Source organism: Monosiga brevicollis, genomic scaffold, assembly GCF_000002865.3.
Source record: "Monosiga brevicollis MX1 MONBRscaffold_10 genomic scaffold, whole genome shotgun sequence".
In the NCBI taxonomy this organism is placed as follows: domain Eukaryota; class Choanoflagellata; order Craspedida; family Salpingoecidae; genus Monosiga; species Monosiga brevicollis.
Genome location: NW_001865047.1, coordinates 612,800 through 633,949, shown reverse-complemented (window position 1 = coordinate 633,949; position 21,150 = coordinate 612,800). Strand labels below are relative to the sequence as shown.

The 21,150-nt window shown below is 54.9% G+C and overlaps 6 protein-coding genes across 6 annotated transcripts; 3 read left to right on the top strand and 3 right to left on the bottom strand.

Annotated features, from left to right (window-relative positions):
* MONBRDRAFT_32442 (uncharacterized protein) lies at window positions 1-2,091 on the top strand (the record flags this gene model as incomplete). Its single annotated transcript, XM_001745901.1, has 4 exons — window positions 1-330; window positions 366-430; window positions 646-695; window positions 1,228-2,091. 4 exons carry the CDS (start codon window positions 1-3, stop codon window positions 1,899-1,901), a joined length of 1,119 nt encoding a protein of 372 aa, XP_001745953.1. The 3' UTR covers window positions 1,902-2,091.
* A 355-nt stretch (window positions 2,092-2,446) lies between these two features.
* On the top strand, window positions 2,447-3,699 carry MONBRDRAFT_32441 (uncharacterized protein; the record flags this gene model as incomplete). The annotated part of the gene is made up of 6 exons (XM_001745900.1): window positions 2,447-2,726; window positions 2,821-2,906; window positions 3,025-3,120; window positions 3,232-3,355; window positions 3,437-3,549; window positions 3,640-3,699. Exons 1-6 carry the CDS (start codon window positions 2,666-2,668, stop codon window positions 3,697-3,699), a joined length of 540 nt encoding a protein of 179 aa, XP_001745952.1. The 5' UTR covers window positions 2,447-2,665.
* A 1,127-nt stretch (window positions 3,700-4,826) lies between these two features.
* On the bottom strand, window positions 4,827-8,441 carry MONBRDRAFT_25474 (uncharacterized protein; the record flags this gene model as incomplete). The annotated part of the gene is made up of 16 exons (XM_001745762.1): window positions 4,827-4,946; window positions 5,068-5,164; window positions 5,265-5,455; window positions 5,541-5,635; window positions 5,728-5,916; window positions 6,031-6,296; window positions 6,402-6,472; window positions 6,573-6,599; window positions 6,721-6,769; window positions 6,884-7,016; window positions 7,146-7,209; window positions 7,316-7,384; window positions 7,526-7,669; window positions 7,790-7,953; window positions 8,064-8,153; window positions 8,294-8,441. 16 exons carry the CDS (start codon window positions 8,439-8,441, stop codon window positions 4,827-4,829), a joined length of 1,917 nt encoding a protein of 638 aa, XP_001745814.1.
* Window positions 8,442-8,727: 286 nt separating this feature from the next.
* MONBRDRAFT_25473 (uncharacterized protein) lies at window positions 8,728-12,625 on the bottom strand (the record flags this gene model as incomplete). Its single annotated transcript, XM_001745761.1, has 7 exons — window positions 8,728-8,928; window positions 8,949-9,079; window positions 9,100-11,283; window positions 11,399-11,476; window positions 11,585-11,752; window positions 11,861-12,236; window positions 12,512-12,625. The coding sequence occupies 7 exons, from the start codon at window positions 12,623-12,625 to the stop codon at window positions 8,728-8,730; spliced, it is 3,252 nt and encodes a 1,083-aa protein (XP_001745813.1).
* Window positions 12,626-13,321: 696 nt separating this feature from the next.
* MONBRDRAFT_37090 (uncharacterized protein) lies at window positions 13,322-15,660 on the top strand (the record flags this gene model as incomplete). The annotated part of the gene is made up of 6 exons (XM_001745899.1): window positions 13,322-13,421; window positions 13,916-13,995; window positions 14,128-14,233; window positions 14,391-14,759; window positions 14,882-15,225; window positions 15,321-15,660. Exons 1-6 carry the CDS (start codon window positions 13,413-13,415, stop codon window positions 15,658-15,660), a joined length of 1,248 nt encoding a protein of 415 aa, XP_001745951.1. The 5' UTR covers window positions 13,322-13,412.
* Window positions 15,661-16,213: 553 nt separating this feature from the next.
* Window positions 16,214-20,216, bottom strand: MONBRDRAFT_25471 (uncharacterized protein; the record flags this gene model as incomplete). Its single annotated transcript, XM_001745760.1, has 12 exons — window positions 16,214-16,412; window positions 16,530-16,613; window positions 16,699-16,785; window positions 16,883-16,960; window positions 17,234-17,350; window positions 17,467-17,585; window positions 17,712-17,846; window positions 17,896-18,012; window positions 18,108-18,191; window positions 18,307-18,762; window positions 18,926-19,171; window positions 19,281-20,216. 12 exons carry the CDS (start codon window positions 20,214-20,216, stop codon window positions 16,214-16,216), a joined length of 2,658 nt encoding a protein of 885 aa, XP_001745812.1.
* Window positions 20,217-21,150: the final 934 nt, after the last annotated feature.

Here is a 21,150-nt window from a genome sequence, read left to right as displayed (position 1 = left end):
ATGTTCACAGGCAGGCGAGGCGAGGGGGACACGGCAGCACGACACAACAAGTCAACACAACAACAAAGCGCTCCACCAATGGAGTACGATCAAAATGCACGAGCACCCCATCACAACGGCGGCACGGGGCGAAAGACGTTCAAGCAGGGGACGTTGCCCCCAGTCGAGGACCAGGTCACCGACGCCCTCTCAGTCACTGACCCACTGACTCACTGGCTCACTGACCCCGGATGCCGTTACTTACACACACAGTCAGACGATCAGAAAAGCGTTGTGAACAACAGTTACGCGAATCAGCAGCAGCAATTACTAAGCCAAGTGCAACATAAAGTAGGTACGTATGCGTAACTAAAACATTACACTAGACCAGCATCAAGTGCAACAACTTTATCTACCTCTACAAATGCTTTAACAACATTAACACAGAAAGGTGCTTCAACTATTATCGTTGAGAACATTAACAAAACAACAACAACTTGAAGAAGTGCTGTGATTACAGTGCCTCACTCTCATTTTGGCAGAGCTTTCATGGAACTGGCACATCGGATAACGTCGCATCTGGGGTGCCTTGATCATCCTTGGACGCGGACCGGATCGAACTTGAGCGGGGCATGCTTGCATTTAGTTTGGAATTTGGTCTTTGAGCCGAGGCAATCCCTTTTCCGAACCCAGCCTCTCCCTCGAAAATGGCAAGAGTAAGAGAGAGTAGAGAGAGTAGAGAGAGTAAGAGAGAGTAGAGAGAGTAGAGAGAGTAGAGAGAGTAGAGAGAGTAGAGAGAGTAGAGAGAGTAGAGAGAGTAGAGAGAGTAGAGAGAGAGATGAATTGGAGAGTAGGATAGAGCGAGTCGAGAGAAAGAGAGAAATAAAGAGCAAAGACACAAAGGAAAAGCACAACTACCACATGTAACAACAGGAAACAAAAGGAACAAAAGGAACAAACACCACTGAAAAACAACAACCAACGACAACACTGAAAAACAACAACCAACCCACCGAGAGAGAGTAGAGAGTAACAACAATAGAGCTGTTTGGCAGACCACCTCCGAATCACAACGGTTTGAAACCGTCCATCGCCTTTGTGTGTGTGTGTGTGTGTGTGTGTGTGTGTGTGTGTGTGTGTGTGTGTGTATTTCTGGCATTTTTCTCTTCTTGGTCTCGAGGTCATCCAAGCACAGGCTGCCTTGCCGTCTGGTTGAAGTCGCTGCCTGCCTGATTCTTTGTCAATTAGATCCATACAAACCGGAAAAAATGGAAAAGACGGTCGAGGTCGAGACTGCCTCCAGTGGCCAATCAGATGGCATCAAGCTGTACTGGTGCCCAAAGACGCGCGCCGTGCGCATGGCCTGGATGCTGGAGGAGCTGGGCCAGCCGTATGAGCGCATTAAGATTGACATCCGCGACGAGACCAGTCAGAGCCGCAACGACCGAGCCTTTCGGGAGGCCTCACCCATGGGCAAGGTGCCGGCGCTGCGGCACGGTCCCATCAAGCTGTGGGACTCGGGTGCCATGTGCTTGTATCTGGCAGACGCCTTTCCCGAGGCCGGCTTGGCCGTGGCTCCCTCCGATCCGCGCCGTGGCCAGTATTTGCAGTGGACCTTGTTCACCAATTCCGTGCTCGAGCCCGCCATGACGGAGCGGATCGCGGGCATGGAGCCACACCCTTCGAGCCACGGTCACGGCAGCTTTGATCAAATGATCACCACCCTTGAGCAGGCTTTGCAGCAGGGTCCTTGGCTCTTGGGTGAGCAGTTCACATCTGCCGATGTCCTGGTCGGCACGGGCATCTCCTTTATGATCCAATTTGGCGTTCTCAAGGAGCCTTCCACTGTTCTGACCGACTATGTGGCGCGTTGTTCAGCCCGCCCTGCCTGCCAACGTGCCCATGCCTTTGAGTCGGAGTGATCAGGATGACTCGGGCACGTCTTTGTTCGTTCATCACTGCTCGCCACTTTTTGCTGATGCTGTCTAGCTCTACTTGCTGGGGACTGACCCCCCCAAAAGAAAAGAAAAGAAAAAAAAAGCCTAGATAAATAAACCAGGTGAAAGCCTTTGGTAGATTCTGTGTGCGAGTTTGAGTCTGGTTCCGAGTGAATGCCTGCCCTGCTTCAATTGCTATTGCAAACCTCAATCTTCTTCTCTTCAGATGCATGGGAGGGTCTCAACCAACCCGACATGCCATCACCATCTCCCTGACCCCCTCATCAATCACACCGCTCCATCAAAACACAATGATGGCACGACCGAGTGGCCCCACCGGCACGAGTGGCACCGTGACCAGTCACCCTAACCCTTTTTCCCCAGCTCAAGCATCAAGCACGACCACCACTTCTGCCCCAACAGCCCATGCAGCTTGTGGTAGCTTTCCGTACAATTACGTTGTGGTTTATGCCTTAAGGTTCGTTTGGTTAAGCATCCACCAGGCAGTTTTAGTTGGTTTTCTAGTATTACGACATCGACGCACACCGTTTCAGTGTGTGTGTGTGAGTGTCCTTGTATGGCAGCTGGGGGAGGGCAGTCAAGCACGGGGCTTGGGGCAGTGTGTGTGTGTGTGTGTGTGTGTGTGTGTGTGTGTGTGTGTGTGTGTGGTCGGGTGCTAAAGGGTGCGGGGTCTGATTGTGGTGTCATCGGCTACAACAACTGCCAGTTTGCGGACAGGCCCCACTGCCATGTTGGCTTGGCGCGCAACGATGGCTCCGACATGGGTCTGGCTTCTGCTCTTCACGGCCGGTACGATCAGAAAGGCCACGCGGTTGCTGCTCGCACCGGCTGCTGTCCCTTGATCATGGCATGCACCTACTGATGCCTTCTTCCCTTGGGCTAGGCGGAGCTCAAGCCTGGGGACCCATTGGCCATCAAACCACGGCCGCTATCGCTGAAACCTTGCTGACGGAAAAGGCTGCAACGACGGTATATCCAATCATCTCTGCCAGCAGAACCGCCCGTTCATGCTTGCCTTCACGCCCGTCTTACTCCTTCCTCCCTCTCCGGTGAACCGTGTACGTGTCCTTGATGTGCGCTGAGCCAGGTAGCCCAGATTCTCGACAACGCCTCCATGGTCAGCGTCTCGACTTGGGCCGACGATGTGCGCAGCACCTCAGCCTGGGCCTGGTCTGCACCCTTGGTGAGCCAGCATCTCGACACATGATCCTCCAGCTTCCTCCTTCCCTCAAGGGCACCGTCATCCCGGTCCCTCACTCACGTTTCTCAACGCGCCTTTCGGTTCCTGGCCCAGCACTTCATTGACACCCCAGATCGAGTGTGCAGCTTTGACTACTCGCGAGATTGCCAAAACGATGGACGCCCTGACTTTTGCGTTGCCGGTGCCATTGTCAACTACACCCGTCAACTTGAGCTGGGTGGGTCTTCATCCCGTCTCTTTGATGCCATTGCCGCCCTCCTCCGCTCACTTCAGCTGCGGCTTGTTTACCGATTCACAGCCGTGGCCCAAGGTCGCCTGCAGGACGAGACCACTCAAGAGGCCCTCAAGTTTGTCATTCACTTTCTTGGAGATATCCATCAGCCTTTGCACGTCAGCTTTACCAGCGACGAGGTAGGCCCTTTCCTGCATCTTCGCGTCCCTCCCGAACCCTCGCGTTCCACTGACGCTTGCCCCATCATGCCATGGCCGGCCCTCTATCAGGGCGGCAATTTGGTCAATGTGACCTTTTTCGGAGAACCTGAGAATCTACATGTTCGTTAACCTTGCACTGTGACACCATCACTATTCCTCCTCGCTCTTGTCACCGAAAATTCACTGGGCATCACGCTCATCATCCGCACCCGCGGTTGTCAGGCGGTCTGGGATTTTTTTATTATCCGTGACATGCTGCTCGAGCGCTACCACAACGACTCGGGTCTGTGGGCCAAAGATCTTGCGGTGCGTGAATCAAGCCTGCTAAAGCTCAATGGTGCTTTTGTCTGCAAGCTCATCCCGACGCTTTCTCATCAACAAAAAACCAAAAAAAATCACAGGCGCGCGTGCACCAAGATGGTCAATGGGCACAAGATGCGCAGATCTGGGGATCGGTATGTTCAAGATGCAGTGCAGCACAACCTCGTTCTCCATCTATGGCAGCGCACTCACGTGCTCACCCCTCGGCCTCAATGTTGGCCTCTCGATACAGTGCAACGATGGCACAAGCACCGACTGTACTTCAGCTTTTGCCAAGGAAGGCATAGCTTACGCCTGTGCAGTCGCATATGAGTGTACCCCGGGCCCACAGTCGGCCTGTGCCACTGAACGTACGCCTGCTGCCGCTGCCCTTTTCTGCATGGCTGGAAGTTGCAGGACTTGAACAGATCCAACTCATCATTTTGGCGTTGTGTGTGTGTGCGTTCCCGCGCCGCGCAGGGGTGTTAGTCAACCCAGACCTGGGCACTGACTACTACAATGCCACGGCACCAGTTGTAGACCTCCGAATTGCGCAGGGTGGCGTTCGCCTGGCTGCTGTTCTAAATCGCCTGTTGGGTTGAACCCAACCAGAGCAGACAATCACGCAGGGAGCTTCCAGACCCACATGACAACTCGTCATTGACGCACACCTGAAGCTCGATGCACCCCCTTGAACATGCAAAGCATCCTTGTACCAACAGCATCGCAGCAATGGTCTGTGTGTGTGTGTGTGTGTGTGTGTGTACTTGCATCCGTGTGTATATTTTGACAAATTCATTGCCAAGTCACAGCGTGATCGAGTTGGTTTTAGCGTCGATTCAAAGGCTCTAGTAGCCTGCAAGGAAACAAAACAAAAAGCATTCTGGTGCCACAAGAGGCAGTTGGTGCGTGGACTAAAGTCACTCGCACATGCTACAGTCCCAAGAGCGTTGCGTCTACTTTGAGATTTGACATACGGACACACCGTCGGTGGCCACCTTGTTGTCATAGCTAGTGCCCGGCCAGCATGTATTGGCGGGAGAGCCACTATGGCGCCAGATGGCAAAAGCACAGTCCTGCGGGTGCGGGTAGAGTATCGGCCAAAAAAAAACAAAGATGTCAACATGGCGTTGGCCTGCCAGTGCTCTCGCAAGCACGTCTGACGTCTTGATGATAAAACACAGGTTCTTCACTTACATCAAAGCCGGCGCAGATGTCACAGCACTCCTGCTGGGAGCTGGCTGGGTAGGAATACGGTTTATGGTCGTAGTCATAGCCTTCCACATAGGTACAGCTGTTCAGGGTTGCCGCACAAGGAACACGTGAGCATGCACGGGCTGCGGAAACATGCCGCTGCGCGATTAGCTTGAAGTTTAAGCCCGGGCAGGCCTTACTTGGCGGGTGTGGGCGTGGGCGTGGGCGGAAGATTGGAGCGGATGGCACCATCCCGGTCCAGCTCCGCTGCCACGTTCGTCATGTTAACATCATGAACCGCCACACCGGCTTGCACAGCGTGCGTGGCAATGACACCAGCAGCATGTCCCATGATCATGTACTGCGGCTCCAGGCGAAGCGTAGCATAGCCCTACACGGATCCGAGCACATGAGCATGGGGGCCACAGTATGCGAGAGCATGGCCTTGAGACCACGTCAGAGCACGCCAAACTGACAACGTGTGATGCTGAAACGCAAACGGGGACAAGAAGATTGGTCAGCTCGGCTTTCTTTGGCAAGATCACTGAGACCGGGATCTGGTACTCATGCCCTACAACCGAAGGTCACCAAGGTTTTGTGAGCGCACGAACAGCAAACATTGAAAGGAGAAGCTTTTGCGGCGGGCACAAGCAAAAGTCGAACCAGGGTGAGTTTCCACGTCGCCTTCGTTGAACACGTAAGGGATCTGAAACTTGGTGCAGACAGCCGGGTCGTCACAAACGTAGCTACTCGCACACAACACACGGGTGAGGTACCTGTCCCAATTTCTGGCCGTGAAAGCCAGTTTGGTGCCGTGATCGTACCGGACGGCGTTATGTGTATCAAAGTTGTCTGTGGAATAAGGTGTGAGAACAGCATCAACGAATAAGAGAATGCGCAGCACGCGGGGTGGGGACGTACGAGACAGAGCAAGCAAGCGAGTACATCAACAATCATGGTACTGACAGCTGCCCATGCCGATAGAGAGGCTGCCAAGGCCACTGCCCGTATTGTCCATGACTGTGTTTTGGGTGAAGACCTCGTCGCCAATGAGGCGACGCGCCTCGCGCACATATAGCTGCCAGGGCCAGTGGCCCGTTTCCACAAACTCATCCTTGCAGTAGCCCCACTGTTGCATGGCTTTGCGTGAATCTTCTGGCAGGCTCTCATCCGTGGAAAGGAACCAGAAGAGCCCTTGCATGTAGTCCTTGTGCCTTTTCCAGATTTGCATACTATGGCGCCCAGGTAGATTTCAAAAGCCCCGGTTGAGATAGAACAAAGTCAGTATGGTAAACCCTTGGATCAAGCGCAGAAACCACCCCATTGTCTTTACGAACCGTGTGCTGTAGTTTGCCTCGGGGTACTCGTCGGCGCCACCAATCAAGTCGGTGGACACCGGTCCACAGTTCTGGCGTCGGAGAAGCGTGCAAAAAGTAAAGTCAGACGATGAATATGTTCGGCGGTACCGATGAGGCCACAAGTGGATCTTGCAATGTGCCTCTACTTACATTCATGTCATACTTGTCGTTGGGCACCTGTGAAATTGCACCACGCCAAAATGCATCAAGGTCCGTGAACAGAAGCGTCCACAGAGTACGCAACAAAATGGGCAAAGGTCAGGGGCGTGCCAGTGCGTGGTTTGGGGCGCCACCTAACCTTGCCAGTATTGCAGCTGGGAATCGATGGCTTCGACCCATTGTAAAAACTGAGATTTTCCCCACATGCCAACATGGGCCCAAGGCATGAGGCGAGCAGGGTTGATCAAGACGAACAACGCGAGGGCAAGAAATGAAAAAGGAATGACAGCAGTAGTACTGACCGGCGTGCCAGTTCCCAGGTCTTTGGGTCATAGCCCTCCGGTTCGGTAAAGGGAACAAGGTTGCTCGTGTTCTTGGTCACGCAAAGGCGGAAGTTGTAGGACTGAACATGCTTGTCCTCAGCGTAGGGGATGCCTAGAATCCAGTCATCAAGGAGCACACAAAAAATGAGATCATCTGAAGGACCACTTCACGGGCAGCACATGCTTCACTGGAGCACACTGGAGCGCAGTGGCACAAGCACGGCCTGGGATATGATCGTACCGGGCCCATCGGTGGACACCCAAGCGATAAGATTGCCGTTCTCGTCGTAAGGATCCACGCGCGTCTGGTTTGCAATTGGCGAATGTGGAACCGTCAGTGGAGTGGGCCACTTTTGCTCTCCTCAACGATCCAACACAGGCGCGCAGATCGACAAGGTGGGTGGCTTGTACCTCAAATTCGTGATTGGCATCAAAGGGATAATTACCACCCAATGATTCGTTGTAACGAGCACGGCCTTCCTGCGCACAGTGCGTGGCACACAAGCCCAGCGATGAGGCAAGGCAAGACGCGACCTCAAATTGGAATGTTTCAAGCAAGCGCGTCAAATTTGGCTGAGGACGACGCCGGTCCTGGCGCTGTCCGGCGACAGTTCAACTCACGCGGCCGACAAAGTAGGAGGCACCGGCACGGGCGAGCAGATCGCCTTCATAGCTAGCGTCGACAAAGACCTTGGCGTTGAAAGTGTCGCCCATCAAGGTGGTGAAGGACGTGATCTTGGTGCCATCCGTCTCAGCCGTGTCCACCTAACCGCACAGAGATGGGATCACACTTCTGAGAAACACAAAGGCATCATACAAAGGAAAAAAATAAATAAAAACAAAACAAACAGGGATGCCGCAAACCGTGGGGAACGGTCAACGCACGGTCTGGTTGCGGAACAAGTCCACGTTGGCCTCTTGCATCATCTCCATGAAGATGTCACGGGCCACGTGAGGCTCCAGGGTGTACTCGGGCCCACCCTCGCCGTAGACCTTGCCGTTGCGGGCGAAAAACTCGTGTGCATAACCGCCGATAACATCGGTGTTGCCTGCACCATTGCAAGATTCCAGTGATCAAGGCAGGGTGTTGACAATGAGCACAACGTTCAAGGGTCACGGGAAACCGGTGAAGCGTCGCATCGCGGTCGGTCCATCGTACCGGTGTCCGTCTTGCCGAGACCGCCCGCACACATTCCACCGATAAAGGGCCAGGCGGCCACCACAGCCACCGTCATGTTGCGCCGGCCCGCTATCGAGGCGCACACGCATGAAAAGAAAGCCATGCAGGATGAGAGATCAGGGTGAAGCGCAACGTGAGCGTTGGGTGAGCCTGCAGGCGATCCTGCTGTTCCAGCTCCGATCGCTGCCAGAGTGCGGCGCGGAACGCACCAGCCACCGCGGCCATGATACCGCCTGGAGTACTTTCGTAGACGACGACATCGTAGTTGTATGTGGTCGCCTGCACTGCATGAGAAATCGCCAGGAGGGCCAGGGCAACAGCCCAGGCACCGATCCGCACTCTGCCAGTGGCTGCCATATCGTCAATGGATCCAATCAAAAACAATTTGGCCCTTGTGCAAATGACATTGGAAAAGCATCACAAACTCATTTACTTGCTGCATTAACTAACACAGTTAATGTATTCAGATCGACGATATCTTCTTGAATAGGTACATAAACGCTCATTTGAAGAATTCTTAACCGCGAATCAAAACACATGTTTTTGTTGACGATCAGTTGATGTTGGAGTTATCGGACTTTATGAAGATTAGAATCAAATTTAATAATAAATAAACTTGGTCGATGGTAGACCTTTTTGCAGGTTAATATAGAGTTGTGTGCATGATGGTGTTTTCGTTATTTTTGTTGTTGTTGTTTAGAGAGAGAGAGAGAGAGCGAGAGAGGTAGAGAGCGAGAGCCAGGGTGTGTAAAGTCGAGAGAGCGAGGGCGCGAGAAGAAGAGAAGGTGGGATGGGGAACGGTGGAGCACACGAGGATCGTGGGGTCATTGCTGCAGTTGGGTCGCTGTGTCGTGGTGTTGGTACACAGTTTGGGTAGCGGTACGTGAATCGATTAGTTGGCTCAAGATGCAAGCACAAGGCGTAATCTTTCTCTATGGGTCGTGTTTTGGTCTGCTCTCGCAGCCCCGACTGTCCCAGGGTGGTAGTGTAGGCACCTAAAAGGCCGGCATGGCACCGAGAACGAGGGGCGAGGCGGTCTGAAGCTTGACCTTGCCACGCTTCATGCCCGTGTTGGGTCGCATGCTGTTTCCATCGAGCTTGCCCAACGGGGTGCGCAGGGGTGCGGCTCCTGTCGGTCCAGCTCGCGGCCGTGCCGGGGTTGCTGCCACATTGAGTGACTCCATCGTGACGCCTTGCTGGAGCTGGCGGAAAATACGACGCGACAAGCGCCCAGGGGAACATTGCACGTCCAGCTGGCGCACCTGGCTGAGGAGCTGCATGAGTTGCGCTTGGGTCACGGTGGCTGTGGATTCACCGTCCAACTCCGCGTAGGGCACGGCCCCACCCAGACGGCTGTGGCTCCTATCACGGCGCGGCGTTTGCAGCGCCGGTCCAGCGGCGGTGCCAGGATGCAAAAACGGATGGGCCAGCAATTGTTCGATCGTTGGTCGCTTCTTAGGGTTGCGCTGTAAACAGGCTTGCAGCGCGGCCAAGAGGTCTCGGTTGGCCAGGGGCTCAAACTCAATCGCGTGCTTGGCGTCGGGAATGCGCTGCAGCTTTTGCAGCACTGGCATGTGCTGAAACGGCGTCTTGCCATAGACCATCAGGTAAAGAATGCACCCGAGGGACCAGACGTCGCTGGCTGGACCAACCTTGAGACAAGCGCCATCGCCCATGGTCCCAGCAATGGCCTCGGGGGACATGTAGTTGACCGTGCCAATCTGCGCATCACGCATCACGCTGGTATGGTCCTCCTGAATGCCTGTGGCAATACCAAAGTCAATCAGCTTGAGTGCGCCTTTGACGCAGAGGAAGTTGGCCGGCTTAAGATCGCTATGCACAATCTGTTGCCTGTGCACAGCCCCCACGGCCTCGAGCATTTGTTGAAAATACAGGCGAATGTGATTTTCGTCGATCACGGGCAACTCTGCGCCACGGCTCGAGGCCCGTGCAGCGCGTTGCGTCTGCAGCATCCTCGCGAGGTCAACGTCTCCACACTCCATCACGATGCGCAGCACCTTGGCCACCTCGTCGTGCTCCCAATCGACGAGGCAGATAATGTTGGGCTCACCCTGCAGTCGCTCGAGCAAGTGAATCTCATTCTTGAAGCTGGCCACGGTGGCCGCGTCCACGTCGCGCAAATCGACCTCCTTGAGCGCCAGCATGGCGTGCTCAGCATCGAGTACGCGATAGACGCGCGAGGAGCCACCTTTACCAAGTTGCTCCAACTTAATGTATGGGCGCTGAGCCACCGATACGGTTTCCATGTTGCGCACAAACTCATCGGAGACGGGTTGATGACGCATGGACGCGGGCGCCGCTGAGGGCGTGGCGGCGGCAGAGGCCATGCGACGCGCCACGGGCGGGGCGGCTTCAACAGTGGATGGGGCAGGAAGCGCGGTTTGGTGGCGAGACTTGGGCCGTGGCACGCCCATGGGGGTGGCGATGGGCAGTTCATCGCGAGCTTGCACCTCATGAACTCGCGACTTGAGCGAGAACTTGACTGTGTCACCCGTTGGTCCAGGGGCAGCGGTTGTGGGCCCGTGCGCCTGCCCCTTCCCCGGGCTTGAAACAGCGGTGGCTTGTTTGGAAGTGGATGCCATGGGTAGCGGTGGTGGGAGTGGGTCTTCGTCAACATCGGGTCGAACCGTCAGCGTAGCATGCTGACGTTTGGGCGCGCCGGCAGCAGCGCTGTGAGGTGCCGGCGCGGGCATGGGTGCTTCCAGCGGGGCCCGTGGGGAAGAGTGTGGCCTGTCCACGGGGGCATCGCAGTGTTGCAAGCCCGAGGGGCGATTGGCTCCGGTGCGACGTTCTGGGTCCCGCGCATGCCGACCGGGCTGGATGTCAGAAAAGCTGTTGTCACTACCAGAACCATTGTTGGTGGCGTCATCAGCACTGCCTACGGACGAGATGCTGAGGCGACTGCCATTGCTACCGAGACTTGAGGTGGTGAGGTGAGGTAGATTGCTGTCGCTGGACAGGTTTGCCGCCGAGGTGTTGGCGCTCAAGGCCTGAGCCAGTCGCGCTTTCACGGGATCCACGCTGGGTAGTCCCAGGTCATCGTTCATAAGGGCTTCGCTTTCTTTCGAGCTGCGACTGTGGTTGTGTGGGCGAGCTTGTTCTTTGGCGTTGGCTTTATCCTCGTCGTCGTCTTCCTCCTCCACAATGGAGGTGCTGAGCGGGACCCGCTGGGGTGGACCTACGTGTGATAATACAGGAGTGCAAGGCAGATGCAGAATACGGCCACGTGAGTAAGGATGACGTCCCAACTGCAGAGTCGCGGGAGTCGAAACGGGCAACTGTCACAAACGCACCAAATGCAGCAGCACGGCTGGCTGCTTGGCGGCGAGTGGCTTGCCGGGTAGGGGCGGGCCGCTTCATGGGTGTGGGGTCTGCGGTGCAGCAGGGAACCCCATGAGAAAGCGCTACAAGGTCAGATGCTGGCTCGCTCTGATCTCAAACTGGGGAGGTGACAAAGTCAAGCAGTTGTGGGTCCTCACCGGTGGATTGGTCGTTGTTGTAGCGTTTGGAGCGCCCTCCGCAACGAATGCAGGAGGTTGGGGTCTCCAGCAAGCATTTGAATCGGGATTCGCGGGCCACAATTTCGCTGGAGGGTTTTCGAGCGGTGCGCCCCTTGCGCAGAATTTCGAGCGACCGGCCCGTATGGCCTGTCATACGGCGTTGATACGGAAAGCACAGCACGAGTTTATCAAATGGCGCGCGTTCAGGGGGCAAGGCGCACGGGGGTGGGGTAGGGCGGAATTTGGCACACAAACCTTGGCTTTCTTCAAATTCTGCCCAAATGGTGTGAAAATGCCGGAAGCCACGACCAATGCTATCTTGCTGCATTTGCTGGAAAGTGAAGCCAGCCTCTTCAGCGTCACCGCAGGCCATGGCCAGGCGCGCATATTCGAGCCAGAGTTGAACGTAGAGTTCTTGGTCGCGGTAGCGCTCTTGATCGATGCGTTCAATTCCTGTCTTGTAGAAACGCAGAAGATGTTGGCAGGGGCCCTTGAGACTGTCGAGCTGAAGGTTCAAGAAAGACCACCAGCCCTCAAGGGGATTGCCGTCCGTTTGCAGTTCTGTCATGCGCTGAGACGCCGACTTGATTCGAAGTGCACTGCCTAGACCTGCGCGAGGTCGCGCCGGGCGCTACCAAATCAACCAACGTGTCATGAGCCAAAGCATCAGAAGCGTGACCGCAAACGGCTCCCATCTTGTACCTCGCTCGCTGAGAGGCTTTGGGGGACCATCATCAGAGACCAAGTGCCTCGCCAAGCAGGGGGTGGGGTGGGGCGCATTGCTTACAGTCGCTGTGGCAGGTGTGCAGGCTGGTCGAGGGAGCTCGGGTTGGGACGCCTCGGCGGAGGGTGCAGGGGTGTCTTGCTGTGGGTGCGCAAGGGCAGGATTGTGCATGAGATACACACCAGGTTGGGAATGGCAGCCTGATCGTTTTTGGCAGAATATCGTACCTCGAACGACTCCAGGGTCGCCTCAATGGTGGCCTGGAGGGCGCGCATGGTCGCCGCGCGCGACTCCATCCTGCTTCGTGGGTTGGGCCGTTTTCCGTCTTGTTCAAAGAGAGGAAAAAACAGGCTCACTTCAGAGTAGACAGGCGACGAGAGGGGGCTACGTTGCGCTGACACCAAGCATCAGCGGCGCTGGCCAGTCGCGGCTGACCAACAGACACAGAGGGCGCGTGGGGCGTGTGTGCGGCAAGTAAATAATCAGAAAACGTCAAATCAAAATTTCCCGCACAAAATACTTGTATGGAGTCACAGTGTATTTTCATATCCAAAACGATAGCTATTTTAGCAATTTGCGGGCCACAGAAGTGGGTATAGTGGTGTACAACTGCTATTGTGAACAACGAGTCTTGTCAGTTGTCAGACAGACAGTTGGTAATAAAATGCGCCCTCCGCCCACTTTTAAAGCGACGTTAGGTGGGTACTGTCTCTGTCTCCGCCCGGTCATCCAGTCGAATCTCCGGACATCTCTTATTTCCCGCTCCATCTCTTCTTGTACCTTTGTTTGCCCGTTATCAAAACTCCTTCAACCTTTCTAACCTCTATATTGCTCCCTTGCCTGATCATACCTCTTTCCAGTACCACCACATCCAACCACACCTCTTACCAACTGTTTTGATTCCTGACTCTCTCTCTCTCTCTTCTCTCTTCTGACGGTCTCGCTCTCTTCTCTCTCTCTCTCTCTCTCTCTCTCTCTCTCTCTCTTTCGCGCGCGCTCTGTGTGTGTGTCGCTGTCTCCGCCGACTCCAGATCCAGACCGGACCGGACCGGACCGGACCCAACGTCGATTCAACCTTCAAACATGGCGCTGGTATGTCTCCAGCAGGATGATGGTCCTGACTGCACAATGTCTTGTCTCTCTCTTCGTTTGTGTGTGGGTTTTGGTGTGTGTGTGTGGCTGCATACCAGAGGTTGGCAGGGCTCTGCTGGTCAGGGGCAGAGCGAGCACTTGATGCTTGGGCGGGCTGACCTTTCCGGTCGTCATGGCGCTCCCGGTTGAGCTGGCCTTTGGTTCTCTGGTTTGACTCTGTCAGAGTTGGCCCTGCCCAAAGCATTGGCAGTGCTAATGTTGTGGCTACAATGGAGTGGGACCATGCACGGGCCTGAAGGAAGGGAGGAATGTGCTTTCACTGTGCAGTCGCTGTTGGGCAATGATCATCTTCACTTTGGATCAAGACTGTTGTCCCGCGCCTTGTCTGCTCCGTCTTGTTGACTCCATGGCGCATGCATTTGGAGACATGCTCCTCTTTCCTCTTTTTTCGCCGCTTCCTCACGCTTGTCTTCTGCCTGCTGTGCAACTTGCAGGCGGGTGTGTCGGACCCTGAGCAGCTCTTTCAAAAGTTGGAGCGCGTCGGTAAAGGTTCTTTCGGCGAGGTCTTCAAGGGGTACGCCTTTTTCACGGCATCCTGCTGATGCACCGCCAGTTGCCAGCTTCCCCTCCGTTTTCCATCCCAGGGTCACTCTTATGTTTTGGGTCCGCGCATTCTGTTCCATCCCGTCCCACATTTTCATGGTAGCATTGACAACCGAACCAAGGATGTTGTTGCCATCAAGCTCATCGATCTTGAGAATGCCGAGGATGAGATTGAAGATATCCAGCAGGAAATGACCGTCCTTGCTACGGTATGCCGCATTTCTCAGGCCCCCTTTGGCATCGATAGTCGGCGTTGGCCTTGCCCATTAGCCGAAGCTTCCCAATTTCGTTTTAATCCACCTTCTCTGACCGATATAAATCATGCCCGTGTGTATATGTGTGTGTGTGCGTGTGCCCTCTTTGCAGTGTGACAGCCCCTATGTGACGCGATACTATGGGTCCTACCTCAAGGGCCCCACACTCTGGATCATTCAAGAGTTCCTTGGTGGCGGCTCTGCCTTGGACCTCATGAAGCCTGGACCTTTTGATGAAAACGCCATTGCCATCATCCTTCGCGAAGTGCTCAAGGGCCTTGAATACCTGCACGAGTCGGGCAAGATTCATCGCGATATCAAGGCTGCCAACGTTCTCCTGGCAGAAAACGGTGACGTCAAGCTGGCTGACTTTGGTGTCGCCGGCCAGATCTCGGACACCATGACAAAGCGCTCCACGTTTGTCGGCACTCCCTTTTGGATGGCCCCCGAGGTCATCAAGCAAACCCCTTACGGCATTTCGGTGCGACGCCCCGGCTTTGGCTGTTTCCCTTGCACGCCGCCCATCAGCTGGGAGGCCCAACCGGGTGTGGCCCGCCCCCTTTTTCTCTCACCTCTGCTCACTCCCTCACCTTTTTCGCGCAGGCGGACGTGTGGTCCTTTGGCATCACCGCCATTGAGCTGGCCAAGGGCGAGCCGCCAAACTCAGAGCTCCACCCCATGCGCGTGCTCTTCCTCATCCCCAAGAACCCGCCTCCGTCCTTGGAGGGTAACTTTACCAAACCTTTCAAGGACATGATTGCCAGCTGCCTGCAAAAGGAACCCGCAGACCGCCCCACCGTTTCGGATCTCCTTAAGCACAAGTTTATTACCAAAGCCAAAAAGACCAGCGCCCTGGTTGATTGGATCACTCGCTATCGCAAGTGGAGGGAAAAGAAGGCTGCTGGCAACGATGATGATTCTAGCGATGACTCAAGTGACGATGAAGCGTACGTGCCAGCACTGCTTGCCCCCTCGCATGCTGGCCTGGCACTCTTGCCTCCGGCTCCAACCAACTTATGCATGTGACGCCTTGTCTACTTAGGCCCATGCCCGCGGCAGAGGCACCCAGCTGGGCTTTTGATACCGTCAAGGGCCCCATCGTGTCCTCGGGACTCAAAAAGGGTGCCGGCGGCCAGGAGAAGAAAGCGCCACTGGAGGGCGTCATTATGCCAGCTCTGGATCATGTCAAATCCACCATCCAAAGCAGTGATGCCCCCTTCCATGATGCCAGTTTCAACGAGCTGGTGCAGGCTTTCAAGTTGGCTGAGGTTTGTAAACGCTTCCCGTCCAATGCACAGCCAATGCCAGCGCCACTAAAACATTCACGCGCCCCTTTTTTTGGCCTGCGGTTTGCCCATGCTTTCATCAAATGTTTGGAATAGGAGGCACAGGAAGGCCTGGCAGAAAAGTTTGTCGATCAAATCTGTCAGACTATGGCCGCGTACGTATTGCCGTGGTGTCTGGTTCAAGACCCAGCACTTCTCGGTGCTCCCCTGACGCAATTAAACAGGCCTCGCGTGTCTCCCCGAGGAGGTGCTGGCAAACTTTTATGAGCATCCTCATTCAAAACTCGATTGGCTCGCTCAATAGGTTATCGTAAGGCTCATTCACTTCAAGATTGAAACAGCGTCAAGACGCCATCGGAAATATCATCATTCCCTTTGAGCCTACAGGCAATAAAAAAAAAGTCGCAAAGAAGCAATACCATGAAAAGCACATCAAGACGCAAGGACATGTTAGAGGCTTCTCAAATGGAAGCAATCCCACTTTTGTACATGTTTGGCACCCGTGCCTATTTCCGTGTTCTTTGCTGAGAGACTGCAAAGCGTCTATTTGTTTTTCAGCCCCCCCCCCCCTCCCCTTTCTTAACCACTTGCCTTGTCCTGTGCGAGGCAAAGACAAAAATCTACACGTTCCCTCATGCACAAAGATCGTTCAACCCTCTGTTTGACACATGCCACACACGTACAGAATCTTGAGTCCATTGTTGGACTTGTTGAGCTCAGCAAAGCTCTGGGCTCCCGAATCTCCGATACCATTGTACATGAGGTTCAGCACGCGCATGTTGGCGTGGTCTGCGAGTGCTTTAGCCAGAATTTGCGCCCCATCGGAACCCAAGTCGTTGTTGTCCAGGCTAGAAAATGAAATCAGTCCAAAACATTGGCGCATCGTGTCAGAGGTGAGACCGAGCGCACACATGAGCAAATGGGCCAAGGCCAAACGTCCATGGTACAAATGACAACAAACATACTTGAGAGTCTCCAGCTGAGGCTGGGTGGCCAGCAACTCGGCAAGGTGATGGGCTCCTGCCTCCGTCAACTCATTGGACCGCAGGCTGCACCGAGGGATAAAGAAAATGAGTACGGGCAGGACCGAGTTTCAAGACCAACCACAACGCCATTGGCTAAGAGCGAGCTCACTTTAGCTCGGTGAGTTTGGTGGTACGGCCCTTCAGCGTGGCACACAAAGTCTCTAATCCCTCGTCCCCAAGCCCACAGTTGCTCAAGCTATGACAAGACAGATAACTCCTTTCAGGTGAAGGCACGCCAAAGAGCACGAGGCGACTGGTATCCGAGCATCGAAAACACCGAGCATGATACAAACCCTAAGATGCGAATCTGCGGCGGCAGCTCGGCCAGCATTCCGGCCACGGCGGCAGCATTCAGCGTGTTATCACCCAGACTAACAAGACGGACAAATGGCCAGCAGGTTGGAGGTGAGTTTCCAAAAGCTTAGAAGAAGCATACTTGTTAACGGCCAGGCCATGAAATGCAGGCTGACACCAACTTGAGACTCCAGACAAGATTTGCAACTCGAAGAAGTGAGGCCACCTCCTCATAGCTCTCCTCTGTCAGGCGGAGGTGTTCTAGGCTGCATTCAAAAAGAAGCTTTAGGTTTGCAAGCGACACGATTCGTAGGCAGTGACCGTAGACAGCCTAGCCAGGAGGTCCCTACCTCAGTTCTTGGCCCGGAAGAACCCCCTCAACATATTGCTTGTTCTTGAGAAGATTCTGTGCAGCGGTCCAATTCCCTAGCTCCAGCAACGTCTCCAATGGTTGTTCTTCTTGTAGCCTGCAACAGCAGTGCATCCGAAAACATGAGGAGGGTGGCCATGCAAACGTTTGCATTGTGTTTTGCAGTGAGGTGGCTGTACAGCACGCAGAGATGGTTTTGGCCGTGTCATGTACCGTGTGGTGGCGGCGTCACGCGAGGCATCGTCGGCTTCTTGCCAAGTCTTGATCCAGAGAGCTGCCAGTCTTTGAGCATATTGCGAGCGAATCTCCGAGGACACGAGCAAGTTCAGAAGCTGTTGACAGGTGGCAGAGTGTCAAAGAAGAGAAGACGCGTACGGAAGTTATGATGAGCTTCACAGGCTAGTGGCCAACAAACACATGGTGATATGCCCAGGGCCGAGGCAACAAATTATTCTAACCACGCGCAACTCGCGACGGGCGAGCATGTAGCGGCCGCAGATGCGCTGCGTCAAAGGGTGGAGGGCCAGACGAAGAATGGATTCAGCTTCGGCCTGATGGTGATTGACGTCGACATCAGCAAAAGGGGTTAGCCGCTGTTGCCGACGGTTGTGGTGAACATGTCAGCCACTTGCAAGAGCTTACCGCTACGCCGTCCGATTGCAACAATTGCATGAGTTCATCATCACCCAGACCCGCGTTGGCTTGGTCGATGGCTACCAGCACGTGAGCCAAAGGAGGAACGCTTGATGTGGTTCTTGTCTAAAGCCGGGAGTGGCCATGGATGTGCAGGTACAACCATGATGAACAACCGCAGAGTTGAGGTCAGCCAAGCGTCTTGCGGCATGGCCACTGACCTTCCAAAACCCATCGGCCAAGGCCAGTGCCAAAGCATAGCTCTCGCCAAGATTCGTACAAGCAGGAAGGTGTTCAGTCAGTGCCTGATCAGACGCACCAAAAATGTTCAAGGCGGCAGGGTCAGAGTGATGGCTAATGAGTGTTGCGGGCAGAGCTAGAAACCAATATTTGAGCCAGATTTGGCCGACATTGACTTACCTCGGCTCGCCACAGCAATGCGGGTGCCATGGTCATTTGGGCTGCAACGGCCAGCATGCCGATATGGGTCGGGTCTGCAAGCTTTTCCAACTGCGATAGGCAAGACCAAGCGGTATTCAGAGTGAGGCGTCCCACAATGGTTTCGGGTACTTGGCGGTTCTCAGAGGCCAGCGTATGAACCACGGTTGCAGGACTGACAATACTTTGAGTCCATTCGGCATGGACTTCGCTAGCATTTTTGCTGACAGCCTGGGCAAAGGCCTCGAGCATACGCGGATCAAGGGTTGAGCATTCAAGAACTACCGCGTGTGGGCGTTGGATGGCGGCCAGGTGCACGGGGGAATCGGTGGCACAGGATACAATAAAGGTCACGTTGCTGGGCAAAGTCGTAGGCAGCCAATTCAAAAGTGAGACCGGCAAATCAAGCAGCCAATCCTCTGGACCAGATTCAGCCGCCTAGCAAGCGCAAGTCCATCCAAGGAGGTGAGACGGCCAGCCCGCGCGTGCGTTCTTTGCCTTTTTTTTTTTTTTTTCCCCAACTGTAAACATAAGGTTTCAAAGTAAACGTATAGAGCTCTATTCATCGTGAGGGTTTGAGCGGTTCGTGTTGTACAGATACCTGATCAAGGTTGTCGAGGACGATGGCAATGGACTGTTCACTGCCCGGGCCTTGGGCATAGAGGTCGAGGGACCGGATCAACACTTGCAGGGCTTGACTTGCGTTAGGGAGGCCGGGAACGTTGGCCGACGCCGGGGCCAGCTGTAGCATGAGCTGTTGGAAGGCAATATCGAGACGATTATTGCCTGGTGTAGTTCCAAAACTATGCCAGAGTACACGCGTACTCGATTCGGCCTTGGCTGTGACCTGGCCCGCCCATCAAACAAATAGGCCACGAGGTATGATGACGTGTGATGAGTCTTCGGGGCGCAGTGACCATGAGTGCTGATAGGGCCGAGCGACGGGAGGATAATACCTGAGTAGCCCAGTTGGCTAAAGCAGAGCTCTTGCCCATGGCACGCGGACCGGTGACAACGACCAAAGGTCTTTCTGCGGTCAGGGCTGCGGAGAGATTTTCGTTAAACTGAGAGCCGGTGACAAAGTGGCGATCGAACAGGCTTGTCCGATGCAGGCGTGATGGAGCCGAATTGATGCTGATTTTATCAAAGGTGGGAGGCAAAAGCTCGTCCAGCATCTGTTCAAGGCCCTTGTGCAGCGCGGCCACGAGAGCGGTGGGCTCGGCTGGGCGCGGGATGGTGGTCGCACAGCAGGGGACGGCGCTCAGGTTGTCAATGTCTTCCAAAAGGGCGGCGGGGGCGGGGGCGGCATAACGCAGGTGCAGCTTGGTGCCCGCACGGACCACGCCATGGCCAAAAGCCTGACCATCGACCACCAAGGCAGATTGGCCCCCACAGGTGGCTGCAACAGCTTCGGCTAGCGCGCTGGTGAGACCGAGCGAGATGGGATCCTGGTCGGGCAGGATGGGGCCCAGTTCAGCGGGCTCGGGGTAGACTGTCAAAAGAACATGGCTTTGCTGGCTGAGGCGGCAGCGCAGCTCCCAGGTCATGGTATCAGATCCGGCAGCAGCGCTGGCATCCAACGCCATCAGATCTTCGAAAAGCAAGGTGATCCCCCGCGCATGGGCTCGGGCAGTCAGCGAGGCGCCGTGCTGCTCGCGAAGCGAGCGCAGGGCAGTGGTGGCTGCGGGCCCGGCATAGCTGAGGTAGACACGCAGCTCGCGCTTCTGTGCCACTTGTTTCTTAAGCCGGCGCAGATCGGCTGGCAGCTTTCCGACCACGAGGTTTGCGAGGGGGGCAAGCGATTCTGTCCCATCCCCCAACCCAGCGGACTCGATGGGCTTTGCATCCTCAAACCGCGCCGCCAACAAGTGCGCACTATTACGGCGCTCCATGGCCCCTCGCAATTCGATCTCCAAACACTCCTCCTCTATCCCCCTGAAACCCACCCTCTCCAACACCCCGGAATCCACAAAGCCCGGAATCTGCCCAGCACCATCAGCTCCAGCTCCAACACCGACTTCCTCCCGCTGTTGCGTTCGCTCATAAAAAAAAGAAAAAATTTGTTTTGACTGCGAACATGTGTGAGAGAGAAAACAAACCACAAGCAGCAAGACAACAGAGCCAGAGATGGAGTCGGATTGACTTGAAAATCCAGAGACAGACACTGTTGATGAGACCAAAAACACAGAGATTACAACCAGATAAAGAGAGTCAGAGAGGAGTGACAGACAGAGGCAGAGAGAGACACAGACTGAGTAGCATGTCGTTCGTTTTCACACAGATTGGCGCATCAAAATGTCGGACTGACCACGAAAACCACAAAACTCTGAAATTATGACGCTTGATATACATATGCTTATGTTTGCTGTATGATCACATGTGGTATGTTTTGAGTTGTTCTTTTGGCCCTATGGGAGAGAGTTGATCTCTCTGCTCTGTCGCTCGCGCTCTGCCGCTCCCCACCAATTGCCATCGTACTCTGGCTTGCGCCTCGGCCTTTGCTCGACTCAAATTGATGCTGTTGGTGTAGTTGTGTGGGAAAAGGTATCGATTTAAAGACACTGGGGGGAAAGAAGGGCGATTTGAGGGGCCAAATCAACACCTCAGTGGTCAACGTGATGACCCACTTGCGCCCGACCCCAGATCCCAGTCACAGTCTGGGTTATTCAGGTAGGCAGTTATGGAAGATGGACAACAAAACAAAAAACCGTCATTTACTTGACATGGCCTTGGCGGCCGTGCCGTGCCCTGCTTGCGTGGCAGGGCTGCCTCTATGCAGAGAGCCGAGCCTAAAAATACCACCGCCTCGCCCCCTCCCTCCCCCCA